The following is a 14,149-nucleotide window of genomic DNA, read 5'->3' on the forward strand; positions in this document are numbered from 1 at the left end:
AGGCATAGTCAGTAAGGCAGAAGTAGATGTTTTTCTGGAACTCTCTTGCTTTTTTGATGATCCAACGGATGTTGGCAGTTTGATCTCTGGTTCCTCTGCCGTTTCTAAATCCAGCTTGAACATCTGGAAGTTCATGGTTCATGTACTGTTGAAGCCTGGCTTGGAGAATTTTCAGCATTACTTTACTACATGTAAGATGAGTACAATTGTGCAGTAGTTTGAACATTCTTTGGCATTGCCTTTCTTTGGGATTGGATTGAAAACTGACCTTTTCTAGACCTGTGGCCATTGCTGAGTTTTCCACATTTGCTGACATATTGAGTGCAGCACTTCCACAGCATCATCTTTTAGGATTTGAAATAGCTCAACTGGAATTCCATCACCTCCACTAACTTTGTTCATAGTGATGCTTCCTAAAGCTTACTTGACTTCACATTCCAGGATGTCTGGCTCTAGGTGAGTGATCACACCATCTTGATTATCTGGGTCGTGAAGATCTTTTTTGTACAGTTCTTCTGTGTATTCTTGCCACCTCTTCTTAATATCTTCTGCTTCTGTTAGGGCCATACCATTTCTGTCCTTAAATGTGCCCATCTTTGCATGAAACATTCCCTTGGTGTCTCAAATTTTCTTGAGATCTCTAGTCTTTCCCATTCTGTTGTTTTCCTCTATTTCTTTGCCTTGATCACTGAGGAAGGCTTTCTTATCTCTCCTTGCTATTAAATGGGTATATCTTTCCTTTTCTCCTTTGACTTGCCCTTCTTTTCTCAGCTGTTCGTAAGGCCTCCTTGTACAACCATTTTGCCTGTTTTCATTTCTTTTTCTTGGGTATAGTCTTGATCCCTGCCTCCTGTACAATGTCACGAACCTCCGTCCATAGTTCTTCAGGTACTCTATCAGGTCTAATCCCTTGAATCTGTTTCTCACTTCTGCTGTATATTCGTAAGGGATTTGATTTAGGTCATACCTGAATGGTCTAGTGGTTTTCCCTGCTTTTTTCAATTGAAGTCTGAATTTGGCAATAAAGGGTTCATGATCTGAGCCATAGTCAGCTCCCTGTCTTGTTTTTGCTGACTGTATAGAGCTCTTCCATCTGTGACTGCAAAGAATATAATCAATGTGATTTCGGTATTGACCATCTGGTGATGTCCATGTGTAGAGTCTTCTCTTGGGTTGTTGGAAGAGGGTGTTTGCTATGACCAGTGCATTCTTTTGGCAAAACTCTGTTAGCCTTTGCCCTGCTTCATTCTCTACTCCAAGACCAAATTTGCCTGTTACTCCAGGTGTTTCTTGACTTCCTACTTTTTCATTCCAGTCCCCTCTAATGAAAATAACATCTTTTTTGGGTATTAGTTTAGAAGGTTTTGTAGGTTTTTATAAAACCATTCAACTTCACCTTCTTCAGCATTACTTGTTGGGGCATAAACTTGGGATTACTGTGATATTGAATGGTTTACCTTGGAAAGGAGCAGAGATCATTCTGTTGTTTTTGAGATTACATCCAAGTACTGCATTTTGGACTCTTTTGTTGACTATAATGGCTACTCTGTTTCTTCTAAGGGATTCTTGCCCACTGTAGTAGATAAAATGGTCATCTGAGTTAAATGAGACTTTAAAGATAAAGCTTTAACCTCTTGCAATTTTAATGGCATAGAGATATCCTTTGTATGTCTTGGCTACTCAAAGCATAAGCAGCTCATTATTTGCAAGGCGACTATTCCCTGGTTTGACAAATTTAATTACTAAGTTTTTTCTTATATTAGATGGTAATTTTTTAAATCACTTTTAGCTGCTTATTCTAGTTCTTCCTGTGAAGAAACATAGAATAAATCTATCCTTCTTCCATAAGAATAGCCTTCTAATGTTTGGAGATAACTATCATGAAACTATAGTCATCTTTGATTTTCTTTGTTTTCTGTCCTGCAGACTGGTGGTCTCCTTTTGTTCATTTTTGTCTATACATTCTATCAGTAAAGTATATTTTTTAGTGGAACCCCAATATATATGGTTTACGTATCACTTATGTGTCAATTACATAAATGCCCCTTTGTCAACCCATATATTAAGAATTGATAAAACTAAATATTTTTATATTTTAAGATGAAAATATAAATAGCAATCTCTTTTTAGAACCATATTATTTATTTTAATTTTACTTTTTTATTCAAGTATAGTTGATTTACAGTGTTGTGTTAGTTTCAGGTATACAGCAAAGTGATTCATTTATGCATGTGTATCTATTTCTTTCAGATTCTTTTCCCTTAGGTTATTACAAAATATTGAGTATAGTTTGCTTATATACCTCTTCTACCTCTTCATAATCTATAGTTCTGTACTTGACTTTCCACAACAGGTCATAGGATATGCTCTCGAGGGCCCCCAGCAACTAGATAGGTTATCTGCGTTGCCCTGTAGGATAGCATACACAGACAAATTTATCCTGTCGATGGGTTCTAATCACCACAGAATGCAGTGGGACTTCCTTCCTATCATCATTATATTTCTATTAATACAGTCCAAGATTGTATCAGTGTTTAAAGAAGTATATTACACTTGCGAGAGTCTGTTAGAAAGTAATAGTTCACACCTGGGCTATCTTTAGTAACTTCTCCCCCAAATTATTTTTTTCTCTTCTTTTTATCCAAGGATATGTATTCTCCCCCTCTGCTTTTCTCCTCAGGTTGGTGTATGACCATATGAGATTATACTTTTTCACTTTAGTGCTACTTTTACAATTTTAAGAAGGATATTTCAGTATTACACTGATAACCTTTGCTTTATTTAGAGTGGGAAGGGAAGAGGGTTAAATACCTGACTTGAACACATGCAAAGCTTCTGGAGAATGGGTGGAAAGTTTGTTGGTGTTCAGGAAAGACAAACTATCTTGTTAATCAGTAAGTTTCATTTGTTTTTTCCTTACTGTGTTTATTACTATATTTTAACTATGTTCCTTTTTATATCCTAACCTCTTCACAGAGGCCTCTGAGCAAACTAAAATAGTTACAAAGGGTCATGATCCTATGAGATTACCCTTATATTGTAGGATACATATATATACAAGTGTGCCTCATGTTATTGTGCTTTACAGATACTGTGTTTTTTTTTAAAAATGAAGGTTTGTGGCAACACTGCTTCATCAGATGATGGTTAACATTTTAAAACTGAGGTGTATATATTGTTTTAGCTATGTAGCATAAACATAACTTTTTTGTATGTACCAGGAAACAAAATTGTATGACTTATTTTGCTGCGATAATCAGTTTATTGGAGTGACCTGGAACCAAATCTTCAATGTCTCTGAAGTATGCCTATATGATATATTTGTATTTAAACCCTTGCTTCTTAAACATCTTGCTCATTGTATTATTTGTTTTTTCAAGTAACTGACACATATTTATTTGTTTATTGCCTTTTCTTCCACTAGAACAGAGAAGGCTCCATAAAGGCAAAGATTTATCTGTTTTGTTCCTCTCAGGCACCTAGAACAGACCTGCTATTTAGAGTAAAAAGTACTTAAATATTATTTACTGATTAAACTCCTTCCTTTACCTCTCTGTTGCATGACTTATACATACCTGGTTATATGTGATCTAGTCTGTAAATTTTTAACTATCTTTTTTGTCTGCTTTCTTTTCTGTCTAATCTAATCTGTGCACAACCATCAGGTTGATTTTCCTCCCACACCCACTTTATGTTACTTGAACCATACTGATCTTTTCTTTTCAGTCCAGACCTTTGAACTACCTTAAAAAAATGTGGTGTAATGTAAATTTAGACTTATAGTCTAAATTGTAGTTTTAGCAGCTTTCAGTTCAGTTCAGTTGCTCAGTCGTGTCCAACTCTTTGCGATCCCATGGACTGCAACACGCCAGCCTTCCCTGTCCGTCACCAACTCCCGGAGCTTACTCAAACTCATGTCTATCGAGTCGGTGATGCCATCCAACCATGTCATCCTCTGTCATTCCCCTCTCCTACTGCCTTCAATCTTTACCAGCATCAGGGTCTTTTCTAATTAGTCAGTTCTTCGCATCAGGTGGCCAAAGTCTTGGAGCTTCAGCTTTAGCATCAGTCCTTCCAGTGAGTATTCTGGACTGATTTCCTTTAGGATGGACTAGTTGGATCTCCTTGCAGTCCAAGGAACTCTCAAGAGGCTTCTCCAACATCACAGTTCAAAAGCATCAATTCTTCAGTGCTCAGCCTTCTTTATAGTTCAACTCTCACATCCATACGTGACTACTGGAAAAGCCATACCTTTGACTAGACGGACCTTTGTTGGCAAAGTAATGTCTCTGCTTTTTAATACACTGTCTAGGTTTGTCATAGCTTTTCTTCCAAGGGGCAAGTGTCTATTAATTTCTTGGCTGCAGTCGCCATCTGCAGTGATTTTGGCGCCCAAGAAAATAAAGTCTGTCACTATTTCCTTGTTTCCCCATCTATTTCCCATGAAGTGATGGGACTGAATGCCATGATCTTAGTTTTTTGAATGTTGAGTTTTAAGCCAGCTTTTTCACTCTCCTCTCACTTTCACCGTGCTTTATTGAGGTATAATTCAGGCACAGTCATCTGCACATATTTAAATTGTACAAACTGGTAAGCTTTGCCATTTGTATGACCCATGAAACTATCATCATAATCAAAACAATGAAGATATTAATTACTCTCAGAACTTGCCTTTTGCCTCTTTGTAACCCATTTTTCTCCTCATCCCCAGGAAACTACTGTTTTGCTTTCTGTCACTAAAGTTTGTATTTTCTAGAAATTTATATAAATGGAGTCAAACAGTATGTACTGTATGACTTCTTTCCCTCAGCTTATTATTTTGAGATTCATCCATGCTGCTTCATGTTATCAGTAGTTGTTTTCCTTTTTAACGCTGAGCAGCATTCTGTTCCACAATTTGCACTTTCATTGATTTGTTGAACACTGGGTTAGTTCCTGTTTGGGGTTGTTACAGATAAAATTGCTCTGGACATTTGCTTTTAGTTCTTTATTTGGCTGCACTGGGTTTTAGTTCTGGCACATGGATCTTCAGTCTTTGTTGCAGTATGCAGGATCTTTAGTTGTGGCACGTGGGACCTAGTTCCCTGATCAGGATAGAACCTGGGCCCTCTGCATTGGGAGTAGAGTCTTAACCACTGGACCACCAGGGAAGTCCCCCACCAGTTTTCTAATGTGTTTTCTGACCAATTTACATTCTCACCATCAAGGCTCTAGTTCAATCAGTGTCCTCACCAACATTTGACATACTGACCCTTTAATTTTAGCCTTTCTGTTTGGTTTATATCTTATTGTGGTTTTAATTTGAATATCCCTTTTGACAAATGTTTTTGAACATATTTTAATGTACTAATTTATCATCTTTATATCTCCTTAGTTAATATATCTTTTGAAATATTTTGAACATTTTAAAATGAAGCTGTTTATCTTCTTAAGTTGTTAGGATTCTTTATTCTAGATACAATCCTTTGTTGGATATGTTTGGGTTTGCAGCCACTCTGTAGGTTGTCCTTTTATTTACTTAATGTCTTTTGAAGAACAAAATTGCTTATTTTGACAGTGTCATGTTTATTACTTTTTTATTTTCTAATTCATATTTCTTATGTCATGTTTAAAAAATCTTTGCCAAATTCAAGATAACAAAAGTGTCCTCCTGTGTTTTCTTCAAAAAGTTTTATAATTTTACCTCTTAAGTTTAGGTTTATAAATGATTTCAAATTAATTGTTATTTACAATATGAGGTAAAGGTCCAGGTGAATATTTTTTTACAGTTGTTCTAGCATAATTTGTTAAAAATGATTATCCTTTTTCATTGGCTTTCTTGACACTTTTTTCAAAAATCAATTGACTGTGTATATAGGGCTCTGTCTCTGGACCCCCTATTCTATTCCATTGATCTAAATGTCTGTATTTATACCAATACTGCATTGTCTTGATAGTTTTATAGTAAGTCCTAAAAACAGTAAGTGTAAGTGCTCCAACTCTATTCTTTTTCTATTTGTTTTATCTATTGTAGGTCCTTTGTATGTGCATATAAATTTTAGAATCTGCTATCAATTTCTGTGAAAAATGTCTGCTGGGAATTTGGAATTGTGTTGAATCTGTATGCTGATTTGTGCAGAACTGACAACAATTTGCCATAAATATATCTCTCCATTTATTTAGGTCTTCTTTTGTTTTATCAACAATGTTTTATAGTTTTCAGGGTGTAATTCTGACACACATTTTTTCAGATTTATCCTTAGCATTTCATATTCCTTGATACTATTTTTTATTGTAATTTTGAGGCAGACATCACATAACATGAAATTAATCATTTTATTTATTTATTTATTTTTTTGTAATTAATTTATTTTTTATTGGAGGCAAATTATTTTACAATATTATATTGGTTGGTTTTGCCGTACATTGAAATGAATTCGCCCCGGGTTTACATAATTTCCCCCTCCTGAACCCCCCTCCCACCTCCCTCCTCCCTTTATCCTCCCTCTGGGTCATCCCCGCATGCCAGCCCCGAGCATCCTATAACATGCATTGACCATGAACTAGTGATTCATTTCACATATGACAACATACGTGTTTCAATGACATTCTCCCAAATCATCCCACCCTCACCCTCTCCCACAGAGTCCCAAAGACTGATCTATACATCTGTGTATAGATTTTAAATTAATCATTTTAAAGTCAATAGTTCAGTGACATTTGGTACATTCACAGTGTTGTGTAATCACAAACTCTGCCTAACTTTCAAAACATTTTCATTACCTCAAAATAAAATCTGTACCCATTAAACAGTTACTGCCCTATTATCCCTCTGCTTGGGCCTGGCAACAACCCATCTGCTTTCTGTCTTTACACTTTTGTTTATTCTGGATATTTCATATAAACAAAAGTCACTGTGTGTCTGGCTTCTTTCACTTAGCATGATGTTTTTGAGTGCTGTAATATATAAGTTCTTCATTCCTTTTTGTGGCTAAATGATAGTCCATTGTACGCATATATCACAGTTTGTTTATTCATTCATCATTGATGGACCATTTGAGTTGTTTTCACCTTTTGACTGTTATGGAGAGTGTTGTCTATGAATGTTCATGTACAAGTATTTGAACATCTGTTTTCAGTTCTTTTGAGGTTATATACTTAGAGCTAAATTGGTGCATCATATGCTTATTCTCTGTTTAACTTGTTGAGGACCTGGCAAGCTATCTCCACAGTGGCTGCATCATTTTACATTTCCAAAGCAGTGTACCAGGGTTCCAGTTTCTCCATATCTTCATAGACTTTCTGCTTTTATTATTTTAGCTATCCAAATAGGAATAAAATGGCAAATCATCATAGTTTTGAGTTTTCCGAATGACTGTGTTGAGCATCTTTTCTTGTGCTTATTGTCTGTTTTCATGTTGTCTTTGGAGAAATGCTTAATCAAGTTCTTTGCCTGTTTTTAAACAGAGTTGCGTTTCTTTTTGTTGCTTCATTCTTTATATATTCTTGATACTATCTTAAATAGTTTTACGTTCTAAATTTTGATTTCCTATTGCTTGTTGCTTGCATATACAAGTACAGCTGATTTTGTATATTTATCTTGTATCATGCAGACTTGCTTTTTATTTCTAGCAGATTTTGCCCTTAGGATTTTCTGTATAGACTATCATGTCATCTACAAGAAGTTTTACTTCTTCCTTTACAGTATTTATACCTTTTATTTTTCTTGCTTTACTGCAGTTGATGGAAATCTCAGGAAGATTTGTGCACTGAACTTTTGAGAGTGGACATCCTTGCCTTCTTCCTGACCTTACAGAGAAAGCATTCATTCTTTTATTATTAAGCATTATCTTAGCTATATTTTTTAATTTACAGATTTTTTCCCAACCTGGGAACTTATTCCTATATTGCTGAGAAATTTTATCATAATAATTTCTGGAATTTATCTACTGCTTTTCTCCATTTGTTGATATCATCAGTGTGGCCTTTTTATTTTTGGTCTGTTATCATGATGAATTATGCACACTCGGTTGCTCAGTTTTGTCTGACTCTTTGCGACCCCATGGACAGCTCAAACCCTACCCAGGCTTGATTCCTGGGTCGGGAAGATTCCCTGGAGAAGGAAATGGCAACCCACTCCAAGATTTTGCCTGGGAAATCCCATGGATAGAGGAGCCTGGTGGGCTACAGTTCATGGGGTTGCATAGTTTGACATGATTGAACAACTAAAGAGCAACAGCATGCTATCAATTGTTGAGGGGAGGAAGAGGCTGAATGGGAGACCTAGCCAAAATCTAAGAGTAAAGGCAGCTAAATGTGAGACTGTGAACATTTTCAGGGCATTTAAATTCTGGTTGTTACTGTTCTAAACTGGGAAATACTATATTCACAAAAAGCTGTGAAAAAATTTTTAATGTTTTTTAACAAAATGCAGTGACTGAAAAATGAAGGGAGGAGGTATTGAAACCTCTTATCATAACTGTGGATTTGTCTCCTTTTCCTTTCAGTTCTATAAATTTTTGCTTTATATATTTTGAAGCTTTGTTAGGTGCACAGACATGATTGTTGCATCCCCTTGTTCCCTTTCTGTTTATGAAATGATCATCATTATCCCTCTTTTCTAATAAACAGTATTTTCCTTCATTAGCAACTTACTCTGAGGATCCTAATTTTCCCATCACCTATTAGGAAACTGGTTTATTCTAAAGAAAGTACTTTCTAATGGTCAGTTTTCCAAAGTTGTAATGATCTGCCTCAATAAGTAACAAAAATTTGAAACAAAGTTTTTAAATCTAGAGTGAATTTGTAGTGATATTATGTATAAATTTCAAATACGTTTCATCATTGGATTACATGCTTTTTGAAGTACTTTCTAAGCTTGACCTTCTGTAATTCTTATTAATTGTATATTATGACTACTTACATCTAATAATTGGATGAAATTGTTTCATATATTTTTTATCTCATGAATCTTTTTGTCTGTATATTGTCTATTCTTAAAATGTCTCTTTTGATACGTACTCTGGTATTTGTACTCTTAGACAAACTTGACAGAAAGCATGGTTATCATTTATTTATTATCTGTGTACAGTAATGTTTCTTTTTTGTTATGAAGTGTTGTTTAACTGTACCTATTAATATAATGTGTTTTCTCCTCAATTGGATTGTAAGCCTTAACAACAGGATTATATATTTTCCTTCCCCTCCCATCCTGACCCTCTGCTAAATTACCCAAACAAACTGACAGAACACTGAGCAGATAACATGGGTTTAATTAGTATTCTGTTTATTAAAAGATATAATTAGTTTTCTTGCACTAAGTGCTAAAGAGAAAGACTAGGTTTGGTGTTTTGCCATTGAGACAGAAGGTATTGGAATTTTAAATTCTAGAGTTGAATGACCAGGAAAGAAACCTGTCACTTTTTGTTCAATGACAAGATTAGTATATCATTGAACTTCCAGTGAATATGTTAAATGTGTTAAGTAATATTCATCTACCCTTTTGGAGTTTGTTTAATTTTTAATTCCATATGTATATATCATAAAGATAAATTTTTCCTTTTATTTTCTTAAAGCAGTTCTTGGAACACCTCACAGCTTGCCACATCTGATGAATCCATCCATCTCCCCTGCATTTTTACATTTGAATAAAGCACATCAGGTATATAAATAGCACTGAGTATTGAAACATAAAAAATTTGTAATGGATATTTTGTTTGTTCTTAACGTTTAAAGTTCTTAAGGAATTAAATGAGTATTTTGTTTTTAAATAAAGTTCTTAGTAATAAATGTACCTACATAAAAACAGAACTTAATATGGTAATCAAAGCAGCATAGCTTATATATTTGATTCCTATTTGTAGGACATTAAGAAGTGAAGAGGTATATTTTGTGGTATATTTTTCTAGAAATAAATCAGTAGCTCAAAGCAAGTCTTATATGGTTTTAATCCAAAAACTTACAGAAAGAAAAATAAATGAACAATAGCTCTATTCTTAAAACCTAATCAGTGTTATGCATGAGACAGGGTGCTCAGGGCTGGTGCACTGGGATGACTCTGAGGGATGGGATGGGGAGGGAAGGGGAGGGAGGTTCAGGATGGGGAACATGTGTACACCCATGGCTGATTCATGTCAATGTATGGCAAAAACCACTACAATATTGTAAAGTAATTAGCCTCCAATTAAAATAAATAATTTAAAAAATCAGTGTTATAAAGATAATTTATACATGAGTGAAAAATATTTTTCTTACCTTTTTCAGATAAGTATTTTAAATATGTTTGTGTACATAAATATCCATAATATTGGAGATAAATATTACCTACTAATTTCAGGTGCTATTTAAGGCTATATCTATATAGAAGCATAATTACAAATCAATTACATATTTACAATCAATATTATATATTTACAAATCATATTTACAATTACATATTTACAAATCAATTACATAATTACAAATTAATATTAATATGAAATAGATGGTTTTTGTACGTTGAGTAAATGAATGTTTGTTCCTAAACCCAACTTTTTTTTAATTTATTTTTTTAATTGAAGGATAATTGCTTTACAGAATTTTGTGGTTTTCTGTCATATGTTAACAAGAATCAGCCATAGTGACACCCATGTCCCCTCCCTCCTGAACCTCCCTCCCTTCTTCCTCCCCATCCCACCCTTCTAGATTGTCACAGAGCCCATGTATGATTGCCCTGAACCATATGGCAGTTCCCCTTGGCTGTCTTTTGCATATGGTATTGTAAGTTTCCAGTTCCTCTCTCCCTACACCTCACCCTCTCCCTCCTCCCCTCCCCCCGGGTCCATAGGTCTGTTCTCTCTGTCTGTTTCTCCATTGCTGCCCTCCAAATAAATTCATCAGTGCCATCTTTTTAGATTCCATGTTTAGGCATCAGTATACAGTCAGGCTTCCCTGGTGGCTCAGAGGTTAAAGCGTCTGCCCATAATGCGGGAGACCCGGGTTCAATCCCTGGGTTGGGAAGATCCCCTGGAGAAGGAAGTGGCAACCCACTCTGGTATTCTTGCCTGGAGAATCCCATGGACGGAGGAGCCTGGTGCGCTACAGTCCACAGGGTCGCAAAGAGTCGGACACGACGGAGCGACTTCACTTTCACTTTTCACTTTCACTGTACAATATTTATATTTCTGTTTCTGACTGACTTCACTCTATATAATCGGCTCTAGGTTCATCCACCTCATCAGAACTGACTCAAAGGTGTTCCTTTTTACGACTGAGCAGTATTCCATCATGCATATGTATGTAGCACAGTTTCTTTATCCATCTGTCAGTGAACATCTAGGTTGCATCCTTGTTCTAGGTATTGTAAACAGTGCTGCAATCAACACTGGGATACATGTGTCTTTTTCAATTTTGGTTTCCTCAGGGTATATGTCTAGGAGTGGGATTGTTGAATCATATGGTGGCTAAACCCAACTTTTTAAGGGAAAGGCCTATTATTTATTTTTCATTCTTAGAATCTAGCATAGGACCTTATACATTAGTCATTCATTTACTCAACATGTACTAGACACTCTGCTATCCATTTATGCTATGCCATTGTACAAAATATTCACAGTCCCTCTTCTTATAGAATTTCAGCAAATAGAGAAAACAAACAGTTAATTACGGTAAGGTTTAAAGTGATATGGGAGAAGAGTCCAGAGTTTGACAATACTCATTTTACTTTAAAGACCAAATATTTAAAATAAAGACTGAAAGAAGTCTTTCTTGGTGGCTCAGATGGTAAAGAATTCACCTGTAATGCAGAAGACCTGGGTTCAATCCCTGGGTCTGGAAGATCCCCTGTAGAAGGGCATGGCAAACTACTCCAGTATTCTTACCTGGAGAATCCCATGGACAGAGGAGCCTGGCGGACTACAGTCCGTGGGGTCACAAAGAGTCAGACGTGACTGAGCGACTAACAGACCAAACTGCTTAATATGGCCTTGAGGGCCTGTCCAAACTGGCTTCCCCTGCCTCTCATGTGCCTTAGGTGTCCCTGTCCCAGCTATAGTGAACTGCTTTTGGTCCTTGAAGAACTTTCTTCTCTTCTCTTAGGTCTTTGCTCCCGCTGTTCTTCCTGCTTGAAATCTTTCCCATTCCAACACCACCTCATTCCCCCAGACTTCACCTAGTTATTTCTCTGCAGCCTTCAGATCTCTGTGCATGAGTTAGTTGCTCAGGGAAACCTTCCTTGAATTTATCAGTCTGAATCAAGTTCCACCACTCTTTGTTCTCATTGCTCCTTGTATTTTTCCTTCATACACTCATTGCCATTATTAATTGTATATTTTTATAATTAATTAATGTCTCCCTCCCTCAGGGGACTGTAAGACCCATGAAGGCAGATCATATTGTTTTCCTTGCTGTGTAGCACAGTGCCTGGCATATAGAAGTGCTCAATGAATTTTTGTTGAATGAATAAAATGAGCAAATAAATGATTGAAAGATACTGATATGAAAGCCAGAAGGGAGTAAGGAAAAGGGAGAAAGGATGAAAGAAAAGAAGGAAGAAATGTGGACTTAGTTTCATGACTGCATGGTCACATCTTGTATGTTACTGAAAGAATTAATTAGTGTTGCCTGAAATTGGAAAGTAGGATAAGAATAAGAAGCTGTTGCTTGTGTTCAGATCAACGGGGGAATTCAACTTTAAAATGAATTGGGTTACACAACAAATACCTCTTCAAAATTAAGCTAACTTAATGTTTTGTCATTTTCACAGAGCTCACTTATGGGTAATACTTCTAATTTATTTCTTCAGAATCTTTCTCATGTACCACTGGCTCAACAACAGTTAATGAAGTTTGAGAATATACACGCTAATAATGTAAGTATGGAATTTTTTGTTTTGAAATGAGTTCACCTCTTTTCTGTAGTCAGGCTGTTGGTCAGGTGGTTTATGAATTTTCACATGTATAGTTTTTTTGCTGCCATGAGCAAAATTCTTTTTTCTTTTGCAGAAACCAGGCTTACTTGGAGAACCCCCAGCTATGATACTCCAGACTGCCGTAGGGATAGGGTCGCCGCTTCCATTGAAAACAGAGCTGGGCCATCTTGGAGAAGCACATAAAAGTAAATGATGTGTATTTGCTGAGATGTCAGTAAACAGTCAGATTTGAGATATAAAGATAGTGTACCTGTATTCTACTTGTATTTGCAGGAAGGTCAGATTTGAGTTTTTTTTTTAATCATTTAAAGTTTCACGAGCCCTCTGGGCTTTTCTGTTTTTAACGTTAGAATATTATTGATGAGTTATGTATTGATGGACTTGCTTCTATGCCAAGATAAGACTTTCTCTGTTGGACATGCTTTAATATTTGATGATGATTCATAGAAGCATGAGCCAAAGACATACATGCATTGAGACTGACATGCCGCCCACTGGGCTGACAGCACATTGCAGAGTGATCCATTTAACCTTTGCCTGGATGAAGAAACTGTTAGTTTTTATTAAGAAATATGTGGTAATTATAAATTAAAGTTTGATTATTAAGAAATATCTGGTAATTGTAAGTTTACAGTTTGATTATTTGTATCATTTTTAAAATGTGAACTCCAGCATAGTAGCAGAAAAAAATGATGTGTACTATGTACTTCTAAACTATGACAAAGAATAACAGCATGGTAGTATACCAAGATTTCTTACTTTAGTGTCATTTTGAAAGGCATTTTCAGTTTGAAGTTTCACTGAAATTTGTTCAAAGTGAACACACTGAGGGGGAAAAAAGAGAAAAGCCATCACAAGTGATTTTTTTAAAAAAGTCGGTTAAATATGGGTAGCTTGTTGAACCTCTTGTACATGAAGCCAAGTAAAATAGTTAAATGATCAATTCAAACTATTGGAATTGACTGGGCAAAAGTTAAACCAGTATATAGACAGGTATAGAAATTTTTATGGTGTGATGAGTCCTAAAAATTAAATTTTGTATGCTTAAAAGCTTATGCAGATATTTATTATTTATGTTGGGTTAAATAATTAGCCAATTGCTTTAGCATTGCTGCTTTAAGAACACTGAAAATTCAAAGTGTCCAAGTAAATATATTGCTCAAAAATAGAACTAAGAATCTATCTCCAAATATTAAGTACTAAATGTAAGAAATTTGTTTAGAGAATTTTTGAAGTATAACTTTGATTTAATTACAGTAGTTA

At 35.5% G+C, this 14,149-nt stretch overlaps 1 protein-coding gene across 7 annotated transcripts in view; it reads left to right on the forward strand.

The window, feature by feature from the left end:
* Window positions 1-14,149, forward strand: part of RAVER2 (ribonucleoprotein, PTB binding 2) — a 149,711-nt gene that overhangs the window by 65,286 nt on the left and 70,276 nt on the right. For 3 of the 7 annotated variants that reach the window (XR_016037198.1, XM_055404091.2, XM_055404092.2), the window contains exons 6-8: window positions 9,555-9,640; window positions 12,722-12,826; window positions 12,960-13,071. Coding sequence is in view for 6 of the 7 variants with exons in the window: in XM_055404091.2 (XP_055260066.2) it covers window positions 9,555-9,640; window positions 12,722-12,826; window positions 12,960-13,071 (303 nt within the window). In the remaining variant the exon portion in view is untranslated. The remainder of the gene's footprint in view (window positions 1-9,554; window positions 9,641-12,721; window positions 12,827-12,959; window positions 13,072-14,149) is intronic. The other 4 variants (XM_055404095.2, XM_055404096.2, XM_055404093.2 and 1 more) reach the window with 3 other exon arrangements.

The sequence above is a fragment of the Moschus berezovskii genome, chromosome 4 (assembly GCF_049115385.1).
Source record: "Moschus berezovskii isolate FMDL1 chromosome 4, NW_MosBer_1.0, whole genome shotgun sequence".
NCBI classification, from domain to species: domain Eukaryota; kingdom Metazoa; phylum Chordata; class Mammalia; order Artiodactyla; family Moschidae; genus Moschus; species Moschus berezovskii.